This window comes from Gouania willdenowi, chromosome 21 (assembly GCF_900634775.1).
Source record: "Gouania willdenowi chromosome 21, fGouWil2.1, whole genome shotgun sequence".
NCBI classification, from domain to species: domain Eukaryota; kingdom Metazoa; phylum Chordata; class Actinopteri; order Blenniiformes; family Gobiesocidae; genus Gouania; species Gouania willdenowi.
This window is the reverse complement of record NC_041064.1, coordinates 2722436-2745705: the sequence shown is the minus strand read 5'-3', so window position 1 is coordinate 2745705 and position 23270 is coordinate 2722436. Positions and strand designations below refer to the sequence as shown.

The following is a 23270-nucleotide window of genomic DNA, read 5'->3' as shown; positions in this document are numbered from 1 at the left end:
TTCTCAGAGGGAAGATAATTTGCCACTTCATTTGAAAGGAATTTCCAGGGATTAATTAAGATTGAATTTTTAGCAAATGAAATACACAGTAAATGCCACATTTAATTAGGTTACAGGTCTTGGTGCAATCGTTTGTCAGGATCAAACTGGAGATGATTTTCAAGATTCCTCGTTGCATGCTGATTAAGATCAGAGAGTGGAAATCAATCAAAAAAAAAAACGAGCACTGAAATTAGCCTCTGAGTTTCTCCATTACATTTATTCATTAACTGCCTCTTTTTGATTTTTATTCTTTTATTTCAGGACTTCCTTTTGAATCGGTTGAAGAAGGACGTCTACATTCCATTATTTATCAACTTTTCAGCCCAGACCACCGCTGCTCAGACTCAGAATATCATCATGTCCAAACTAGACAAGCGGCGGAAAGGAGTGTTTGGTCCTCCTGTTGGGAAGAAAATGGTGGTTTTTTAAAGTTTCTTTTAAACTTTTAAAACTTTGTTGTTTGACTTGCTACCCACTATTCAGTACGTTGCTTTTAAAGTGCAAGTCCACCGTAAAATAACATTTTTCTGCTGAATCTATAGATGATTAGGTATGAAGTATTGTAGTTTATTGATCCTAGTTCCACTCTTCACATTTTAGTCAAAGTATTTAAATTTAATGTTTTTAGTTGTAAAATGTCAGAGTGACTGCCCTCTATGGGTTGAACGCTGCTATTACAATTTGTTTTTGTTATCGGCTGAGATTAGATCAGTGACGTCACTAATTGTCACTTTTGGCCCCGCCCCTTCCATAAAACATGGAAATAGGGACTTGGTTTTCTCAAATCACAGCCCTCTGTGAACATTGATTAACAGCAATTACATGAAACATGGATGTGTGCAACACAAACAATGACATTGTTCAGGGTTACTATTAGTGTGGGTAAATAAGTATGGTACAGAAAATGACTCCAAAAACACTCAAAATGACAGAAAAATACACAAAATACCCATGACAAGTGACAATATAACTCCAGAAGCACTAATGATGAAAAGAAAATAATAACAAAACACACAAAAGGACCCAAAAAACATGCAAAATGACAAAAAAATAATACACAAAATGACACAAACACACTCAAAATGCCAGAAAAATATGAATACTCACAAAATAACAACTTGTAACTGTTCCCAGCTCCATGTGGAATTGTGCAGCGCTGTGGGGGCGGGGCTGCTGTAACTGGGCGTGTCCTAACTACTCTGGAAACTACGCCCATAATCGAGACGGTTTTTTTTTCATTTCCCCCTAGTGGCAGGTCAGCAAAAACCTGGGGGTGGACTTACACTTTAACATTTTCTCAGGTGGTGTTTGTGGATGATGTGAACATGCCATCTAGAGAGGTTTACGGTGCACAGCCTCCAGTGGAGCTGCTGCGTCAGTGGCTCGACCACTGGAACTGGTACGACATGAAGGACCGCTCATCGATCCACCTGATGGATATCCAGATTATGTGTGCTATGGGACCACCTGGTGAGTTCACCTGTTACAACCAGAAGATGGTCTGAGTGCGTGATCACCTTTCTTTCATGCTCAGTCTTACTGTGCTTCTCGACGAGGGTGGTCGCATTTTCACTGCTCTCTCTTTCCTGTAATGTAGCAAAAATACATTAAAAGGAGCAAAAATATGGCAAGAAAAAGAGATGAAAATAGGTTAAAATATGGCAATAAGTTTGTTGTAGTTGCAGAAAAATTGTAAAAATAAGCAAAAATAGGATCAAATTGTTAAAAAAATATTCTTAGTTTCTTGAAGGCATCTAGCGACCCCCTCTCAGTGTAGCTAGTAAATGTGTGATATTGTCCTAAAACATGCATGTGAGACATTTCTGTGTTCCTGACTTTAAATAAACTTGTACAGTGCCCGTCTGAAGTATGTATTCATATAGTGGGAGGAGCCTAAATAGAGTTGTCAATTATGGCCAAATGAGTATGTGTTTGAAGGTTGGATGTACATAGAGACTTTAAAGCTCTGCTGCTGGTGTATAAATCTGTGAATGGGTTTGGTCCAGAATACATCAGTGACATGTTAGTCAGGTATGAACCCAGCAGGTCTCTCAGATCCATGGACACAGATCAGATAGTGGAGCCCAGAGTTCACAGTAAACATGGTGATGCTGCTTTTAGTTGTTATGCTGCAAAGAAGTGGAACAAACTGCCAGCGGAGCTGAAGTCAGCATCCAATGTGAACATTTTTAAATCAAAGTTAAAGGCACTTTTTTTCTCTACTGCATATGATTGAGAGAGAGACTTTTTGTCATGTTGTTGATGTCATGATGATTTTACTGATGATTTTAATTGATTTTACTGATGATTTTAAATGTTCTTATTGATTTTACTGATGATTTTAAATGTTCTTATTGATTTTAAACAATTGAATGTTTTATCATGTAAAGCACATTGAGTTGCCTTGAGTATGAAATGCGCTATATAAATAAATTTGCCTTGCCTTGCCTTGCCTTACATACTCTGTATTCTGTAGTGTTATAAAGGGGTTTATTTGCGGGTGCAAAGTAAAATAGTGTGTATGATTTCCCTGGTTTAATTCTATATGACATGAACACAAGTTTGCACCAATGTTTGCTGGACTTAGACCCTCCTTCGGCAAGAAAAAACAAAAAAAAAACCAGTGGAAAAATGAATTACCCACAAACATGTTACACAGTTTACATGTTTGCGAAGAAATGTGCATGTTTCGCTGTTCGCTTTGAGCACAGCCACTGCCATTGGCTACCAATAACTTCCAGCAACTATTTGAATCTATTCCATACTTCCATTGTCACAACTTTCTCTCTAAACGGCTCTGTGTGCTTGCGGCATATACATCCAAGGTACACATTAGGTTATAAACACGTGGTGAAAATATCAGCATTTATAATGCCGTGTTCGCAGAGAAGTGTGCATGTTTACACAGACTTTGTGAGCATGTGTTCACAGTACAGAGCCAGAGAATATCCAGATGCCCCTCCCCCTCTCATGTCCAGTCTAACCCGCGTTCAACATAAAATTAAAATAAACGTTTTGCAACGTAATCACCAAATAGGTCCAAAATAATGGATGCACACACTCTGGCTATGTGCAAGCTGTTAACAAAAGTTTCAGATCGAACAGACACTGCTTCAGGGAGATATGCGCTCCACACACACACACACACACACACACACACACAGACCTTTCTTGCATTATAGTATAGATAGAGAAAACTTAAAAATTGGGAAAGTGATTTTTGTTTTTTTCTGCTTGTTTTTCGAGATGAAGGAAAATCTGAGGCTTTAACTGTGAATATTGGAGACGAATAGAAAAGCAGGCTCTGCCACCAATGGCAGCGCCCTGAGGAAGAGCCGTGCGTGTGTTGCTCTGTGTACTAAATGTTGAGTTTTTGTGTTTGTAGTGTGTGTAGAGGTTCTACTTTGTTGTTCCCTCCCACTCATGTGCTGTTGAGTCAGTCTAACAAAGCGCTCCCTGCTGTTAGGAGCAGCTTTCCACTGCCTTAAGGTTCTGTTTTTACAACAGTGTTTATCTCTTCCACTACAACAATGGGTGTAAATGCAGAAGCTGTCTACTTAGACAGTTGCAGAATAGAGTGTGACTCTCAGGAGCTATATTTGCTGTCACATGCTAGCTATCAAAGCATTTTACCGCTTTAACACACAAAACTGAACACATTTGAGCAGTTCTTGGATGTATTTATTTTACAGTTCACTGTTGCACACAAATTACCCCGCAGGCAAAAATGCTGAAATGTCTTTTCCTTTTTTGCAGTTTACATTTGTTTGTTTTGTTTCTTAGGTGGGGGTCGGAACCCTGTTACACCCCGATTCCTGCGCCACTTTAACATTATTACCATTAACGATTTTGATGAGAAGACCATGTATACCATTTTCTCCCGGATCGTAGATTGGCACTTCAACATACGGTACGTTTATTATACAGTGTAATAAAAATACTCATCACTAAATCTGTATAAGTACATGGTTGTACTTTTGTTTGTTTTTTTTGTAATAAATAAAACATTTTTGTAGTTTATTGTTAAAAGGATCCTCCACTGTTTTTACAAGTTTGGCCTAAAATCTTTTAAATGTACGTATTATTAAATATATGTCTAACAAAACACATTATTATGCACCATATTAATTTAATTTTCTTTTAAAAATGGGACTACTTTACAGTTTCCTCCATCTTGAAATCACATGATTGATGATGTCACACGGCCCCACTGCCTGTAAACATCCCATTGTTTCCATTGGAGTGAAACATTCACCCTGATTTTTAGATCATTTAGCACACAGGTGTAAAACTCAAGGCCCGGGGGCCAAATCTGGCCCTTTAGAGCATCCAATTCGGCCTGCAACAGAAAGCAAATAAGTAAAAAAAACATGAATTATTGTATAAATTACAAACTAATTCTGTTTTAGATATCTCAGCTAGATATCTCCAAATTAATACACAAATTAAATTAAACTCCCCATGCTATTATCACACGATGGCGGTCATTTTTAATCTGAAATTGTTAAAAGAACAATTTTCTTCAAATTATTCCACAAAATACATAAAAATTGATCACAAAATCAAATAAATCGGAAGTGAAGATATCTGTCACCTATTGCTTTAATATTTAACATATTTTATAATTTATTTATACATAGAAGTGCACACTATGGCACAATGAGTAAATAATTAATTTTCCTGCCTAAAATCTGCATCCCACTAAGATAAACTGCTCTGTATTTGGATCTTCTAAGTACATTTCAAAGATTTGTAAAACAGTGGAGGATCCCTTTAAGGATGACTTTGTAAATCACAAAATATTACCAGGTGTCTTTCTTTGTGAAGGTTCTCCAGATGCAAATTGCATTATAAAGATAAATTCAGATGATTCAGTACATCCACTGTCTGTGATTCATCTACAGGTTTTCCTTCCCCAAGCCATTTGCTGCTCTGACCTGTCAGATTGTCAACAGCACGTTGTCAGTCTACCAAGAGGCTACCAAGAACTTATTACCGACCCCCACAAAGTCTCATTACTTGTTCAATCTGCGAGACGTGTCGCGGGTCATTCAGGGCGTCTGCCTGTCACGGCCAGAGACTGCAGATGAAGCGTCTGTCATCAAACGTCTGTGGCTCCATGAGGTATTGTTTAATGTTCATGTTAAAAACTGTTTGACAACAAAGTAGAGGTTTTATATTTGATTATAGAGCTGTGGTTCTCATTTTAAAGAATCTCATTTTGTAAATAAGTGGAACGAAACAGCATTTAGTGCTTAATGAATAGAGTTATTGCCTTTGTATTTTCAGTTCATGTTCTAAACAAGATAATTTCTATCATCATTTTATGTGTTTTTGGTGTCATTTTGTTGTTGTTTGTCTGTTCTTTTTATTATTCAGTATATTTTTTTGTTGTCGTTTTGTGAGTTGCTGGTAATATTCTGTATGATTATCCTTTTTAACTAAAAATAAATATTATAAAACCTCTTTTTTTATGCTTTCGTTTGTTAATTTCTCTATCTCTCTATCTCTCTCTCTATCTTTAGTACCGCCTGTAGTGCCATTGCATACCCCTAGGGGTATTCATTTAAGAAACACTGGATTAGAGTATAAGTTAGATTTATCATTTGTGTCTTTCTCTTCTTTCCATTGCTTTGCTAATTCTCAGGTCCTGAGGGTATACTATGATCGATTGGTTCAAGACACAGATCGATCATGGCTTGTGAGACATTTACAGGAAGTGTTTGAAAATCACATGAAGGAAAGTTTCCATCAGGTCTTCCATCATCTGGACCAGGACCAGGATGGAGAGGTGACTGAAGATGACCTGCGTAGCCTCATGTTTTGTGACTTCCACGACCCCAAGGGCGACGACCGCAACTATCGCGAAGTCCACAACCTGGACCAGCTGCGACGGGTGGTGGAGTCCCACCTCGACGAGTTCAACAACATCAGCAAAGCCACAATGAACCTGGTCCTGTTTCGTTTTGCCATCGAGCACGTTTGCCGCATTTCGCGTATCCTCAAACAGCCAAGAGGCCACGCGCTGCTGGTGGGCGTTGGCGGGAGTGGGCGTCAGTCACTCACTCGTCTAGCTGCCTACATGGCTCAGGCAGAACTCTTCCAGGTGGAGATTTCCAAAACCTATGGGATGGCTGAATGGCGTGAGGATTTGAAACTGATCTTAAAGAAGTCCACGCAAAGTGAAGCACACGGCGTTTTCCTCTTCACAGACACGCAGATCAAAATGGAATCCTTCTTAGAGGACATCGGAAACCTGCTCAACACTGGTGAGGTAGGTTCAGAATAATGCAAGTAGTATTAAGGTGCGTTACACCGAACGCAACTTCAACAACTATAGTTGCTTAAATCAACCGTGATAGTCGCACTTTTTCACCTGGTTGGTTAGTGCTAAAATTATTGCACACCACCCTTGGCCTAATTAGTTGTTAGTTAAGTGCTAACATCATTGCACATGGTTAGCACGAATATACGTGATTAAAAAACATGAATTTAAAATTGCACAAAATATGGATACACAGCTGTATGTAATGTGTGTATGCATAGATATATTAAGATTATTTGGGTGGGAGTCCTTCAATAGTGGGGTCGTGTGACATCATCAATCACGTGATTTCAAGATGGAGGAACACAGGCACTAAAACTGTAACGTAGTCCCATTTTTAAAAAGTAATAAAATGAATATGATACAAAATAATCACAGTAACGTGAAGACCAGGGAAGTGACGTAGGGAGAAACTTGTTGCCGATTGGATTTTGCAACACAGCGTCACTTGAAAAGTAAAAAATTTGCGCTAGTTGCTTTGCATTGATTTTCAATGTTATCTAGTCGCTGAAGTCGCGTTCGGTGTGAATGCACCTTTAGAGTATTGGCAAGACAGTTTCTGCCTTAAAGCATTGGGTAAGCAGCTAAAGAAATAGTGTAGTTAGTCCAGGGGTTTCCTAAATGTTTTTGTTGCACCCCCCTTTTTAAAAATTAAAGATTTTCAGGAACCCCCTCATTGCAACAGAACATCAACACAATAGGTTTAAAACAGTAATAAAAAAAATTTCTTTGAGTGTCAAAAAATAAATAAAAATATGTTTTGAACATTTTTCATGCTCAATAAACCCCGCCCCCCAGGAGGCGAGCCCAACAGTTCTGGAACCACTGGGTTACTGTTTGATTGCCTTCTAAGTTGAAGCTGACAAAACCTTGAGGTTTTGGTCGACGTTCATCTAGGCTTAGAATAATGACCTATCGCATCATTAGCATGGGGGGAAAAGGGGGTTTTGTCTTTTTTTTACTTTGTCGGTGGTTTTGTTGATTTGTCAGTTTTTGTTGTAATTGTTGTCATTTTCTGCATTCATGTCATTGATTTGTGCATTTTTGGGGTCACTTTCTGTATTTTTGTTCTTTTTTTTTGTCATTTTGTGTAATTTTGTGTTTTCGGAGTCGTTTTGTTTGTTTAAGTAGTTGTGTCTGTGAGTGTTTGTTTTTTGTGTGTTTTTGGGTACTGAGTGCATTTTGCTTTCGATGTGTGTGTTTTAGGAGTTATTTTATGTGTTATGTTGGGCTTTATATTCCTTCCAACTTCTTGAAATACAATTTTTGGGGATCGCATAAAATTAGACTGAGGGCCGCATGTGGCCCCAGAACCGCTAGTTGCCCATGTCTGCTTTAAATGAATATGAATGAAAACACCAGAGGAACAACATGTTTATGATATTGTCGGTGGTGGTTCTAAGGTACCGAACCTGTTTGCTGTTGACGAGAAGCAAGAGATCTGCGAGCGAATGCGTGTCCTCGACCGTCAACGAGAGCGAGACAAGCAGAGCGATGGTAGTCCCCTGTCCCTCTTCAACATGTTTGTGGAGCGCTGTCGCACACAGCTGCACGTGGTGTTAGCCATGAGTCCAATCGGAGACGCCTTCAGGGACCGTTTGCGACGATTTCCCGCTCTCATAAACTGCTGCACCATTAACTGGTTCCAGGTACTGTGACCTACAACACTCTCTGTCCTTTCCACTGACAGTTTTAGCACGCACCTCAGTAATTGGCCAATAACAAGCAAATCACCAAACAGGGAAAAGGAAACTGTTGCCTTTTATTCCAGCTAATTGGTAAGAATGAATGTCCTTCTTTGCTAGAGCTGGCCAGATGACGCCCTGCAGGCGGTGGCCTGCCGCTTCCTAGAGGACGTTGAGATGACGGAGAGGACTCGATCAGGCTGCATCAACATGTGCAAGAGTTTCCACACCTCAACCATCGAGTTGTCCTCACGCTTTTTGAAGGAGCTGCAGCGCCACAACTATGTGACCCCAACGTCATACCTGGAACTCATTTCTACTTTCAAAACATTGCTGGAGAAAAAAAGAGCGTAAGTTATCTAGTGATGATGTTGTATTCTCATCAATTCGTTATTCATGCAGAGCTGACCAGTCAAAGATTGCAGATTTTTTCAGAGGTTTTTTGCAACTACAGTATGTAAGCAAATGCAAATTACACTAACTTTTGCTATTGCAAAACTCTAATTCTATAAATTATGGCTGTCAAACTCTTTTCATTTCAGGGGCAACATACAGAGCAGTTTATTCTCAATTAAGCAACAGATTTTAGGTGGGAAGAAAATACACTTCAAAATGACTTTGCCTTACTTTCAATCTATAAGTGATATATAAAGTATGGAACTAGGATGACCATATTTTTATTTCCAAAAACGAGGACACTTTGCTCGACCTCTTCATACTCAAAGTACTCGACCTTTTCTTAAATCTACTTTGTAACAACAAAATACAATACAGTAGATAAATAAGTTGTTATTGTCCATAAGGTTTAAACATTAATTTCTCTCTTTATAACGGACTTAAAAAAATGACTCAAGTCAATCACCTTTATTATGCATTATAACAAGCTGTTGTTGAAAAATCTAATCCCGTATAAACCTTCTTAAAATCTCTCAATTACTGAAACAACGACAAACATCTCCTCATAGAAATGAAAAAAAAAACAAACTGCAAAATAATCATTAAATATACACTCCATAAATAACCGTGCAAGTTTGCAGTGACATGGTCCCATGTTGACTCAGCTTTATTCTGTGTGTTGTCACGGAGACCAGACCAGATAATGGAAAACTTACTTCAACTTCCTAAATTTCAAGTTTATCCCAGTGGCTCCTTGATTTTCAAACTCTTCTCTGAACGTCCATAGAGGTTTTATCATCCAGGAGGATCTTCCTGCTGATATTTTCAATTCAATCCACCAGTATTTGGTCTCTTTCGATCCGTCTTGGACTTTATTCAACTTCTCTTATCCTCTTGTGTGACGATTTGTAAAGAGCAACTCATTAGCTTTCAGAAACTGCTGGAATTTCTCAGATAGAGCAAATAGTAGCTTAGTTATGGTCATTTAAATTGACGTTTAACTGGGATGCGTTTAGGGTCCCTGGGAAACCAGGACATTTTGATGAGTTTATAAAATCCGGCCTAACGGTCTGGACAAGATGTGAGAAGAGGATATTCACTTTAAATTTTCCTGTTTTTTAGATTTAGTTTGATTGATTTCGTAAATTTTGTGAAATAATTTGAGGACAGTTGCAGGTTTTTGGAAAAAGTTGTTTTAACAATTTGAGAGTAAAACTGACAGCAGAATTTTCTGTGTCTTAAATTCTTTTTGTTTTCTAGTGAGGTGATGAAGCTAAAGCGTCGCTACGAGGTGGGTCTTGATAAACTGGAATCGGCCGCGGACCAGGTGACCACCATGCAAGCTGAGCTAGAGGCTCTGCAGCCACAGCTACTGGTGGCCAGTAAAGAGGTGGAGGAAACCATGGTAGTGATGGAACGTGAGTCTGTGGAAGCCACTGAAACAGAGAAGGTTGTTAAAGAGGACGAGGCGGTAGCTAATGAGCAAGCGATGGCTGCCAAGGCAATCAAAGACGAGTGTGACGCCGACCTGGCAGAGGCCATGCCAATCCTTGAGTCCGCTCTAGCTGCTCTGAACACACTCACTAATCAGGTAAAGACAGAGGCTTTATTACTTCTTACATCGAATTCCCACTGGATGTGTAACTGCTGCGTAACGACCCCATCAGTCTAGAACTCTCCACCAGATACTCCACCAGAACTTCAGTGCCGCATAAACTCAGCAAAGATAAGCTCATGTGAGACAGGAAGTAGTGCACAGACACAGAATAAAACATCCTGCTTATTTTCAAAATAAAGTACTTTGTGTTTCGGATTGTATTTCCATCGGGGGTCTGCTGGTGCCTATCTCCAGCTTTCTTATACAATATTGACCTTATCCATGGTTCAATCAATCAATCAATCAATCAATTAATTAATCGATCAAACTTAATTTCTATAGCACCTTTCTTACAAATTCAATTGTTGATTCACAGAAATGTGCTAATGTGAATGACAAAAGTTAAAAATGATAAAGGTTTAGAGACTAATGCATAAAATAATTAAAAACATAATAAAATAAGAAACAGTCAGAGATAAAAACAAAGCAGAGAAGGGAACAATTTTTAAAAATTAGCATAAAAACATTATAAAAATCATAAAGTGCTACATAAAAGACAGACTGAATAAATAGGTTTTTATCTTGCATTTAAAAATCGTGCTGCTCTCGACTCCTCATAAACTAAATCCATCTCTGACAGGTACTGTAGTCTGGGGGCGGGGCTGTGTAGTGCTTTATAAACTAATAGAATTATTTTAAAACCAATGCAAAAACTAACAGGCAACTAGTGCAAAGATTTTAAAATAGGGAGTAATGTGTGCTCTCCTTCTTGTCTTGGTCAGAACTCTTGCTGCAGAATTTTGAATGAGCTGCAGTTGATTTATTGTATTTTTTGGTAAACCAGCGTCGATCACAATAATCTTTACAAAAGCTGAAGATCTACAGGTCAGGACCAAGTGGATTTCCTTCTGCTCCAAGGACACAATCAACTGTTTGTATGGCTTTGTGCTTCTCTTTGTATTCTCTATAACTCGCTATATCGCGTGATTACGCATGAATTAATGACGTCTCCCTAGTCCTCACCGCAACAGTTATGCATCCCAGATGAGGCTGATTATGGAGTAGTTACGCATCCAGTGGAGATCCGGTGTTCCACTTGTCTTAAATACTGATGCAGATGTTGGTTCCACCTCTAGGACATCACTGTGGTCAAGTCTATGAAAAGCCCACCTGATGCTGTCAAGCTGGTCATGGAGGCCATTTGTATTCTCAAAGGCATCAAGCCCGATCGCGTACAAGACCCCGCCGGCTCTCTGAAGAAAGTAGACGACTATTGGGGCCCGGCTAAGAAACTCCTCGGTGATCTGAGGTTCCTCCAGAGCCTCCACGACTACGACAAAGACAACATACCGACAAATCTCATTGCAGTCATCCGCAACAAATACATCACCAATCCCGATTTTGACCCCGTTAAGGTCAAGTCAGCGTCCACTGCAGCTGAGGGTATGTGCAAATGGGTCTGTGCGATGGACAAGTACGACAAGTACGTAGAGTTCTTCTAAACCAATGTGTTTCATAGACGATAGTGAGTTATATACATAGATGTGTTGTTCTTCCCACAGAGTGGCCAAAGTGGTGGCCCCGAAGAAGGAGAAGCTGGCGCAGGCTGAGGGGGAGCTAAAGGTGGCCATGGAGAGTTTACAGAAGAAACAGGCAGCGCTAAAAGAAGCTCAAGATAAACTAGCAAAACTTCAGGAGACGTTGGATGCTAATAAAAAAAAGAAAGCTGACCTGGAGCAACAGGTACGATACGGAATATAAAAGAAATAAATAATTTACAATTAGTTAAGTCAGATAGTTTTACAATTATTACTTTACTAACTCAAAATTATGACATTCTTTCTCATGATTCTGACTTTCTTTTTCATAACTCTGACTTTACTAACTCATCATTCTGACTTTCTTTCTTGTAATTATGACTTTACTAACTCATATTTCTGACTTCATTTTTCATATTTGTGACTTTCTATCATAATTTTGTCTATCATTATTCTGACTTTCTATCTCATAATTTTGCCTTTCTTTCTTATAATTCTGACTTTACTAACTCATAATTATGACTTGCGGTAGCGATTTTTATTTCATGTTATAGAGGCAGAAACGTGGCTACCACAGGTATGCAGATATGTTTACATGTAGCTCAGTATTTATTGTTTTCTGTGTGAAGGCAACAGTTAATTTCATTCTAAAGGTTATTTTGTTCTGAATCATATTACATATATTGTATAATACTATAAATGAGGAGAAGAGGTTTGGGTAATCCTGACATCATCATCGATATGACCGAATGAAACGTTCTCAGTCCATCCATCCATCCATTCATTTTCAGACTCGGTTGTTCCTGTTTTTCAGGGTCACAGGGATGTTCTCAGTCAGTAAATATCATTTATTTAATGTGATAAGGCAATGATTCTGACACGTTTCTCAACCTGTGAACAGCAAACATTTCACCTGTCTCCTTCAGGCACATCTGTGCACCATACGGCTGGAGCGAGCCGAGCAGTTGATTGGAGGTTTGGGCGGAGAGAAGACACGTTGGAGTGAAATGGCAATTAATCTGGGAACGCTCTACGATAACCTGACAGGAGACATCCTCATCTCAGCTGGGATAGTGGCTTATCTGGGAGCTTTCACCTCCAGCTACAGACAGGTACACACACGGGAGATCTTTTACACTTTAGTATTCCACTACCATGCTCACACACTGAGAATAACGACAGAATGTAATAATATTCTTTTGATCTGATGAGGGTTGAGTAATAAATGAACTCTACTCTGCTCGGGGCCCAGTGTTCTTCATACCACCTCATGATGTATAATAACCTTTTTATTTTATGGCCTTTTTAAACCTAAGCATAAAAGGTCTGGTGCTAACATTTATACCTTGATGGTTCTACTGTAAGATTTTTAGATGAGAGATGGACAACTTTTATCACATCTGATTTTGTCATGTGATCAACATTCGTGTCGGCATTTAAAATACTGACTACATTAATACAAGAAAGACAAAATGTTTCTGTTTTGGTTTTGTGTGTTTTTTAAAAATAATTATGTGTATTTTTCTATCTTTGTGTTTTATTGTTTTGCATGTTTTTCTCTGTTTGGTGTTTTATGCATTTTTTTTGTTGTGATGTTGTGTGTTTCTGTCTCAGTTTTTGTATAATTTTTTGTTAATTTGTGTGTTTTATTTGTTGTTTCAAAGCATGTTTTGTTGTTTTGTGTGTTTTTGTTGTTCTGTTTACTTTTGTTTTGCATATTTTTCTGTTATTTTCGTAGTCATCTTGTGTATTTTTGTAGTTGTTTTGTGTATAATGTATTTTCATTTGTTATATTGTTATTATTTTGTGTTTTTTGTTGTCATTGTGTGCATTTTTCTGTTGTGGTATTTCACTGTTTTGTGTGTTTTTTTTCTTGTTTGGTGTGTTTTATTTGTTGTCTTATGTGTTTTGTGTGTTTTTCTGTTTTTTGGTATATTGTTCTGTCAGTTTGTGTGCTTTTGTTTTACTTGTTTTTCTGTCTTTTCGTATTTATCTTCTGTATTTTTGTTTTGTGTGTGTAATGTGTTTTCATTTAGTATATTCTTTTATTTTGTGTATTTTTGTTAGTGTTGTATGCATTTTCTCTCTTCTTTTTTGTTTTTGTTTTGCATATTTTCTTTCTTTCCATTGGAACAATGTGAATACGTGGTTTGTGTGTTTTTACAGGATCAGATCGCGGAGTGGATGAACATGTGTCAGAGCAGTGGGATTCCATGTTCCTCTAACATGTCCCTCATGAACTCACTGGGTGATGCAGTGAAGATTCGTTCCTGGACCATCGCTGGTCTACCATCAGACAGCTTCTCCACCGACAACGCTATTATGATCTCGTAAGTAAGGTGTGCAATATAACACAAAAACACAAATGCAAGAAAGAAGACACAGAAGACACCTGTCAGGGGGGTGCTGACAGGTCTTTTGTGTTTGTTGTGTTTAATTTTTGTGTTCTCTTTTTTGCATTCGTGCTTTGCACTTCAGAAGTGAAAATCAAAAAGTAAAGTCAGGATGTTTTCAGGTATAATTCCTGTTGTTTTAATCAAAGTACGTTGGCGCTCCGTGAGCTGAGGGGTGTAGTCGTGATCACAGTCACTGCTTTTATTGTTCTTCACATCGCCCCCTGCTGTCAGGATGTCTCACACTGAGACAACATGTGACCTTTAACCTTGACACGGCAGCACATGCCCACCTGTGCGTGTGTGTGTGTGTGTGTGTTCACAGCAATGCCAGAAGGTGGCCTCTGATGATCGATCCTCAAGGCCAGGCCAACAAGTGGGTGAAGAACATGGAGAAAAACAACAGTCTGCACGTTATTAAACTGAGTGATGCTGACTTTGTGCGCACGCTGGAAAACTGCATCCAGTTTGGAACACCTGGTAAACATGGGTTATTACTTTGACTAATGCACTAAATCAAACATGGGCAACTGGTGGCTCCAGGAACCAAATGCGACCCTCTGGCCCCTAAAGTAAATGTAAATTTACTGAAAAATACATAAAATGACAACAATAATTCACAAAATTAGACAAGAAACACGCAGGATAACTAAAGAAATACACAAAAATAACAGTAAAATATACAAAAACACACATGGAAGAATCAACCTGACATGATTGATTACAATTTCATAAAGGTCGGTCAATGACGACCCAAGATATGAATTTTTGAAATTTTGCCTATGATGAGCGAAAAATATTTTTCCAATGTTTGAGATTGATCCAGAATCAGTATATTGATTTGGATCCTTTCCAAAATGTAATGGAATCTTCCATGTTTGTAAGGTCTATCTTTGGTTATAATTTTGTTAAAATCTGTAAAATACTTTTAACGTAATCCTGCTACAAGGCAAACAAAAAAATAAATTAACGCCGGTGAAAATATGAGCTCCTTTGTGGAGGTAATGAATTCAACAACACACAAAACAACAAAAAAATACAAATAATATGATTCATTACTCACAAAACGACAATAAAAACACACAAAATGACAACAAAAATATAGAAAATGACTTCAAAATTCTCAAAATGACAGGAAAAAAACCAAAACCCCTGAAACAACAGCAAAAAAGCAGAAACAGTTCCTATGGTTACCTGCTGATGTCGCCCTTTACCACACGGACCAGATGCTGCTAAAGAACACATTCTGTTCAGAAGTGGAAGCTTTTAAATGAGCAGTGTATGAATTATTACATTGTTACATCATCTCCATGTGAAACTCCAGAATTTTTTAGGAAAAACATGAGAATAAACGTGTTATAGTCACTGTATTTTTACAGTAGTGAAGCAAGTCACACTTGTATTTCCTCTCCTTTAAGTAAAACAGAAACCTTCACCTTTAGTCTACTCTACAATATGATTTCAATTCTGTCATTTAAACACATTTTCAGGTTTTTTACCACTGTAGTCACACTGTACATTTTTAGTTTGATTGGACAATTCAGTGAGGGGGTTGTGTTGAATTTCGCTCATCCTTATTTTTACAATATATCTGTAACTCCATCACATAGAAAGGTAAATATGGTATAGTAATAAGCTCCACCTACTCTCTCAGAATATAGAAAAAGATCTGCTATACATCCTATCTGGTGGACATGTCAGCTCCTCTAAATAGTCACAAAGTCAGTGTGTGTTTGGGTCTGGAACATGTTTGAGCCCTCAGTACACTACTTTGAGTGTTTTTGTGCATTTTGTGTATTTTTTCTGTCATTTTGTGTATTTTTGAAGTCGTGTTGTGTATTTGTCCAGTAATTTTGTGTATTTTTGCTGTTGTTTTATGTATCGTAATTTTGAGGTGGTGGTGTGTATTTTTTGTGGGCTGACATGTTCACCAGATAGGATATATTCTATATTCTGAGAGAGTAGGTGGAGCTGTATTACTATACCACATTTACCTTTCCTATGTGCTGTAGTTCCTGAGCTATTGGAAGCTGAAAATGTAAGAAAAATATGGACACACCCCCCGTCACTAAATTGTCCATATCTCAAAAAGTATTTATCCAATCAAACAAAAAAAATGACATTGTGACTATTGAATAATTAAGGAACAATTGGTAAAAATTTCAGTGCTTGCGAAGTGCGTGGGTCATTGTGAAATTACATGTAATGACCCTCCAGCAAGTCTTCAGTTTTGCAAAATAATAATAATTAAAAAAAAAATGACTTGTAATCTCATAACTTTGTAAGATCTTATGAGGAAAAACCCCAAGACAGTAAAACATAGAAGAAAAAATATGTTCATCTTTTCCTGCATACCTACAATAGCTTTACATGGTGCCGTTTAATCATCAAAATCCAAGCAGTCTGAAGTTGTTGTTCCAAACAAATTAAACGTTAAAGACTCTATTCTCCCATGCACATAAGTGCATGGGAGAATAGAGTCTGCTGTTTCTGTGCTATTCTCCTCCTGTACCTAAGTCAGTCGCTGAGTGCCTTCATCCCACTTTTGTGGGTGGAGCAGCCCTGAAATGTGAGTTTTCCAATTAAAGTCTGGCTTTACGGTCATTCGCCTCCTTTTCTTCAGCCCGCCTTCATTCACACATACACGCGTTTTGGCTCCTTATGCGTGGTGGGCGTGTCAGCAGCCTGGACCGGAGAATACACGTAGAAGAGAAGCGCGTAACTGCAGGCGCGTAAAAAAGCGTCCAGATGGGAAAATAGAGCCCTAAAAGCAGTCGGGAAAGTGTTGACCTGATTTGGAAAAGAAAGTTGGCCTGCATGGCGTGGAACTACTTTCTCCCTGGAAGTTGTGTGAAAGTTTTTGTTTCCAGCTGCGGGCGAAACGTCAATAATAGATGAGCTAATGTTCCCCACATAAGAAGAGCATTATCATACTTAATGTGAAGTGGTATTATTATTGATGGCGTGGGAGCGAGGCGTTTTAGATCTGCTGTTGTGCACTTCACTGATTGTGTGTAAATGTGAAAGATGATGTATCACAGTCCAGAACCAAGGACGGAGTTAAAGATTCATACAGAGGAGGAACAGCATGGGTTGGAAATGTCTGCACCATCATCTCAGGAAGAAGGAATTAGACCACAGGAATAAAATAAACATATATACAAGATGTTAAACACATGCTAATGACAGGACTTCAAGTATTTATAAAACAGTTTCTGGTTCCTGAGGAAAAACACATGGTCATCAACTCAAATCTGTTGAAACCAATAAAAAATAAAAAGTGTTTTCTCAGTTTGAATACTCTAATGTGAGCGTTTGCTCTCAGTGCTGCTGGAGAACGTGGGTGAAGAACTGGACCCCATCCTGGAGCCTCTGCTGCTGAGACAGACCTTCAAACAGGGAGGAAACCTGTGCATCCGTTTGGGAGACTCCACCATTGAATATTCCCCAGACTTTCGCTTCTACATGACCACCAAGCTACGCAACCCCCACTACCTGCCTGAGACCTCCGTTAAGGTACCGTAGAGCAGTGGTCATCAAGCTTTACAGTCCGCAACCCCCAAAATAAAGAGATCAGGGACCCCCACTGTAGTATAATGTCATCAAGAAGATGTAAATCCTTGTTTTAATCAGAAATAAAATGTGTTAAAAGTGATCAAAAATGGGGGAAAAGGTGGTGAAATGAGATTTTAAATTCCACAAAAATTGATTAAAAGTTGCAAATTAGAGTGGACAAAAAAGGCATCAAAGTGTCAATATTGGAACAATTAGTTTAAACTGGCAAATAATAAGCATGATACATGATGAATGTGGTTAAATTGGCAAAAATAATCATGAAATATGGTGAAAAGAGGTTAAAAGTGACAATAATGGGTCAACATATGTGACGTTAAGTGGAAAAAGTGGTGTAAATGGGTTAGAAGTGTTGAAAAGTGGCAGAAATGTAACAAAAATGCATTAAAAGAGCAAAAATATGGCAAGAAAGGGTGATGGTGAAAATATGGTGAAAAGAGGTTAAAAGTGACAATAATGGGTCAACATATGTGACAGTAGGTGAAAAAAGTGGTGGAAAGGGTTTATAAGTAGTGAGCATGTCTTGAAAGTGAAAAACATGTGTAGAAAAGACATTGGAGTTTGATGAAGTGTCAGAAATGGGAGTAATTTAGCAAAAATGTATTAAAATCAGCAACAATGGCAAAAAAAAGTGATAAAAATAGGTTGAAATATGACGAGTTTGGTCGAGTTGCAAAAATGGGCTGAAATTGTTCAGAAAACATTGTTAGTTTCTTAAAGGCATCTGGTGACTCCTTTCTGATGCCAAGGTTGAGAACCTCTTCTATAGACGAACACAGTTTTATTTTTTTACAATTGATACATTTTACTGCACTAACATACATGTGTTTTTATTACATATAAATCCATTATTTATCTTTGATGCATAATATTTGACTTTTTTAAATATCTGGAGTTCACAATAAAAATGAAGTAAAAACACTTTCTATGCATTCGTCTACAGGACTGAACATCCCACAATGCAATGCACCAACATTCCCTGACAACGCCAATAAACAGTGTTTACAGTGGAGATAAAAACAAACTTTTGAGCTGCAATTTTGACCTTTTTACCTTTTTTTGCAGTTAATCATGTTTGATGCATTGATCTATGAGGCCTACACTATGTTTTTATCTAATAAAAAGTGATTACGGGTAGCATCTTTAATATATTATTACAACTTAAAACAAATACATCTAGATTTCTTTTATTTATAGATCATCATTTTACAGGTTTAAATTCAAATTGCTGTGCGTGTGTGTGTGTGTACGTGTGCGTGTGGCCCCTCAAGGTAAAACTAGTTTGACACCCTTGATTTTTATGGAATCACAGGAGTGCCAAAATTAAAAGGAAATCCAAAAAATATACAAATGTAGTATATTCTTTTTTCATTTTGTCATAGCTTTTTCTGTTTTGTCTTTGTCTTTTCCATTTTTTTTGTTTTGACATTGATTTTACTTCATGACACAAGTGGTCGGTAAAAGCAATGTCAAAGTAATGTCCAGGCTGACTAGTCGATACCTGTTCACACGATTCCTGCTTGCAGTCGCTATGTATTAGCAGGCTCGGGGACTAACGGATTACAAATATCAGTGTTACATAATCAGTATACAAAAAAAATTGTAACTGTAATCTGTGACAGTATATTAAAAAACGAGTAATCAGATTACATTTTAAAAGCAAGCAGAATATACATCAGTGCATCAACACACAGTGCGCACATGCATTTAGAGACTTCACGGCAGTTCACTACAACAAAAGAACACGTAAAACAAGCTGTAACAATGTTGTGATGACGTCAACAGCGTGGTCACTGCACGCTTGTCTGGAAACGGACCAACGTGTCCGTGGACTGACTCAGAACATCTGGATTTAATAAATCTGATCACTGAAGAGTTTTCAAATCAGAGTTGATGGATCAGTACGTGTGTTTTATGTTTCTATCACGTCATCACTGTAGTACCGTGGGACCCCTACACAACAATCTGAAGCACGGCACGTATGGCGTTATATTTGTGCCACAACTCTGTCAGTGCATATTATCTCTTGATTGGATTAAAATTAAACCAGCGCGCAAAAGACATGTACACAGAGCTGTGTGTGTGTTAGATGTTTGGATAATAAATAAAACCAAGAAGCTGATTTTCATCAATAACTTCAATGCACTTTGTGTTTTCAGAATTCCAACTTTAAAGTGAGAATTTTGACTTTAACGTAAAAATTCTGACATTTTTCTGACTTTAAAATCAGATTTTTTTCATCAGAATTCCGACATAAGGGAATTGTTATTGCACTGCACACTTTTTTAATAATCTCTCAATGAACAATTTATGTCAAATTTGTGTCAAATTCTGTTAGCTCCATGAATTTTAATTCTACTTTTATTCCATCATTGTGTTCTATTGTTGTTTTTTCACAGTATTCTGAGCAAAATGTTGTATTTGGACAAAGGGGACAGGGGCGCAAATCATGGTGGGGGATGCAGGGGTCATGTCCCCCCACCAAAAAAAAAAATCCCATTGTAAACACAATTTAAATAAATATTACAGTATAGTAACCTTATTTTACTTTAAAATACAAGTCATGCTGCTTAAAAACACATTGACAATTTTAACAATTGAAATATTATACCCCCAATTAAAATCAACAGTTTTTACATTATTTTTCAATTCCAATGTTTTTATACTGGCCATGTAGTTCATAGTGCTGTGGACTTGTAGCTACACATTCACACCAAAAAATTTTTCATTTAGTAAAGTTTTGTATATTTCTAAGTTTTGTGGCATATTCAGTTGTACTTTATAATTTGTGTAAAGGTTTGTGTATTCTGTAGCTTCTGAGAACGCAAGGCATGATGGGTAATATCAACATTGAGTCTTGTTTAGGGATAGAAAGTCAACATGTGTATCAAATATGAAGCAGTTTTGAATTTTGTATATTAGTTATATGCATTTTTCTGTTATGGCGTGCCATAGTTGCTAACAATGAACATGACTGTAAATGGTGCCAGTCAAAAACGCAAGGCATGGTGGGAAATGTTTCATGAATAATCTTTGGCAAATGTAATTTGTGTGAAATTTGAGGCTGATTGAACTTTGTGTGTCAGAGTTATGAGTTTTTAGAAATTGTGGCGTGCTTCAGAAATTAGCATTGCAACTTTGCGGCGGCGCCACGACCAAACCGTTGGAGATACGCAAATTATTTCAATGATTTTTAATCTTGAGTGGGTCCTAAGTGTTCTGGTTGAGTTTGAAGTGAATCTGATGAAGCCCCTCAGACTAGTTTGCGCAAATGCGTTTTGCCATTTTAAGACCTTTGACTCAAGATGTCTGACTTCCTGTTTGGTTTTAGACGTGGGTCATTGGTAACTTTGTGTTCATCTAGGGGTCAAGAATGCACGTAGTGAATTTCGTACAAATTGGGTAAACCTGCCAGTTGTGCAGTTCCATCGTATTTATGGAGTCTAAAGTGCGCGCCGTGCTCAATTTTTTTTTTAGCAATTTTGTTCATTGCACCAAAATATGTAATTGTTCAGCAGGCCTGAGGTGTGTGCACATTTTGGTGAGACTTTGGGCATTCTAAGGGGAAAAACCAAAAATTCCCAAGAAAAGCAAGAACAATAGGTTCCTATGGCCTTAGAACCCTACTTAGAAAAAACTATTTACATTTTTCAGAAATTTCAGGCGACCCCACATAGGTTGAAAAATAGATTTAGTGGCTCCTGAATAGATTTATTTCTATAGTTTTTATTATTTCCAGTCATCTCATGCCTGGGGGGGACAAAGACTGACACTTTATTTGTTAATTTTCCACTCTCTCCCTCAAGTCCCCCCTGTAGTGTCATTGCGTAACCCTAGGGGTATACGTACCTCTATTTGAGAAATGGGGGTATGGGGGTACGTTTGAGAGACACTGCTACCCTCCAACGTCTAACAGGCCCCCGCACTGAAGACTTTCAAATCCTGCTTTAAATTCACTTTTACTCATTGGCTTTTAATTCAACCCCCCCCAAACAACATGCATGTGTGTTGGAGGGGGGGGGTTCTTAGCGCTGCTTTGATTTATTTAATGTCATTATTTTATTATTTGTTAACAAAGCAGCAGCAAATCATCATTTAGAATGTTGTGTTGATTGTAACCATGACAACAGAAATGAAAACAAACACAGGAGATGAAAGCAACATGACTTGAAAGTCCCTGGATACTTCTAGAGTAGCACACACAGATCAAAGCTCACAGCTTTAAAACTCCACTTATTTGTTGAACATTCTCTTGCTTTTGTTTCTTGAAACATTGACGATGGATCAAAAACCAGCGATGGACGTTACTTTTAGTGACTTTGGGGATTCTGAGCCCTTATTTAACAAATTCAGAGGGGCGTCATTCCACCCGCCAAAGCCACCTCGTAGGAAGAAGGTTCAGATGCAGAAGATGAAGGGAGACCAACCATCATCTCCTGGAGACAAGGGTGATGATGAACAGGTGAACCATCCACCAGCCACCGTACCAGTGAGTCCCTGTGATCCAGGCTGCACACTGGTACCTGACCAAGCACCACCAGGGTGTATCACATGTGAAGAGATGAGATACAAGACATCCTTTACAACGTACCAGATGGAATTACTAGACAGGGACCTGGCCTATCTCATACTGGCTCTAGACGTTTCCAGAAAGGAGTTCCATGAGCAGAACATTGAAAAGGACGTTCTGAGGGCCGATCTCAGGCAGACGCAGGAGAAATTCAAAAGTCAAAGTGATCAACACGACCAACTGTTGGAGGTGAACGCCAACATGTTAGAAGTGGTGAAGTCAAAAGAGCAGGCCTACTGCAGTCTGGAGGAGCAGGTGAAAGAAAAGGTGACCCTGCTGGAGAACGCCCTGGTAGAAGCACTGAACCTACTGAAAGCCAAAGATGTGGAATTAGAAGAAGAGCGTTCCAGCCACCCTAAAAAGAAACCTCTATGGAAAAGAATCCACCAGTGGTTTACCAGGAAAACCAAACATTAGAACAATATAAACCTCAAGTTTGACTCTTAATCTCTATCCCCCCCATGATGATTTAAAACGTTCCTCTGTCCTCTCTTTATATTCTTTTCTCCTTTGAATGCAGGAAGAAACTTTTATTTAAAAAAAGATGAAAGAATAAATGAATAAAAAAAATGTTTATAAAAATAGTTGTTGTGTTGAACTGAGTTATTAAGTTGGGTTAGACTATGAAAATCATAGTATAATAACTTTTTTCCTCAAGAAATATGATTTTAAATTTAGAATTCTGCCTTTTTTCCTCAGAATTCCGACCTAAGGGAATTGTTATTGCACTGCACACTTTTTTAATAATCTCTCAATGAACAATTTATGTCAAATTTGTGTCAAATTCTGTTAGCTCCATGAATTTTCATTCTGCTTTTATTCCATCATTGTGTTCTATTGTTGTTTTTTCACAGTATTCTGAGCAAAATGTTGTATTTGGACAAAGGGGACAGGGGCGCAAATCATGGTGGGGATGCAGGGGTCATGTCCCCCCACCAAAAAAAAAAATCCCATTGTAAACACAATTTAAATTACAGTATAGTAACCTTATTTTACTTTAAAATACAAGTCATGCTGCTTAAAAACACATTGACAATTTTAACAATTGAAATATTATACCCCCAATTAAAATCAACAGTTTTTACATTATTTTTCAATTCCAATGTTTTTATACTGGCCATGTAGTTCATAGTGCTGTGGACTTGTAGCTA

The 23270-nt window shown here is 38.0% G+C and overlaps 1 protein-coding gene across 1 annotated transcript in view; it reads left to right on the top strand.

Annotated features, from left to right (window-relative positions):
* Positions 1-23270, top strand: part of dnah7 (dynein, axonemal, heavy chain 7) — a 95052-nt gene that overhangs the window by 44887 nt on the left and 26895 nt on the right. Inside the window, exons 37-50 of the mRNA XM_028436073.1 lie at positions 304-459; positions 1344-1512; positions 3826-3952; positions 4947-5166; positions 5690-6316; positions 7771-8016; positions 8173-8402; positions 9709-10039; positions 11182-11528; positions 11608-11788; positions 12510-12695; positions 13750-13913; positions 14302-14456; positions 17302-17492. Of these exons, the coding sequence (XP_028291874.1) occupies positions 304-459; positions 1344-1512; positions 3826-3952; positions 4947-5166; positions 5690-6316; positions 7771-8016; positions 8173-8402; positions 9709-10039; positions 11182-11528; positions 11608-11788; positions 12510-12695; positions 13750-13913; positions 14302-14456; positions 17302-17492 (3330 nt within the window). The remainder of the gene's footprint in view (positions 1-303; positions 460-1343; positions 1513-3825; positions 3953-4946; positions 5167-5689; positions 6317-7770; positions 8017-8172; positions 8403-9708; positions 10040-11181; positions 11529-11607; positions 11789-12509; positions 12696-13749; positions 13914-14301; positions 14457-17301; positions 17493-23270) is intronic.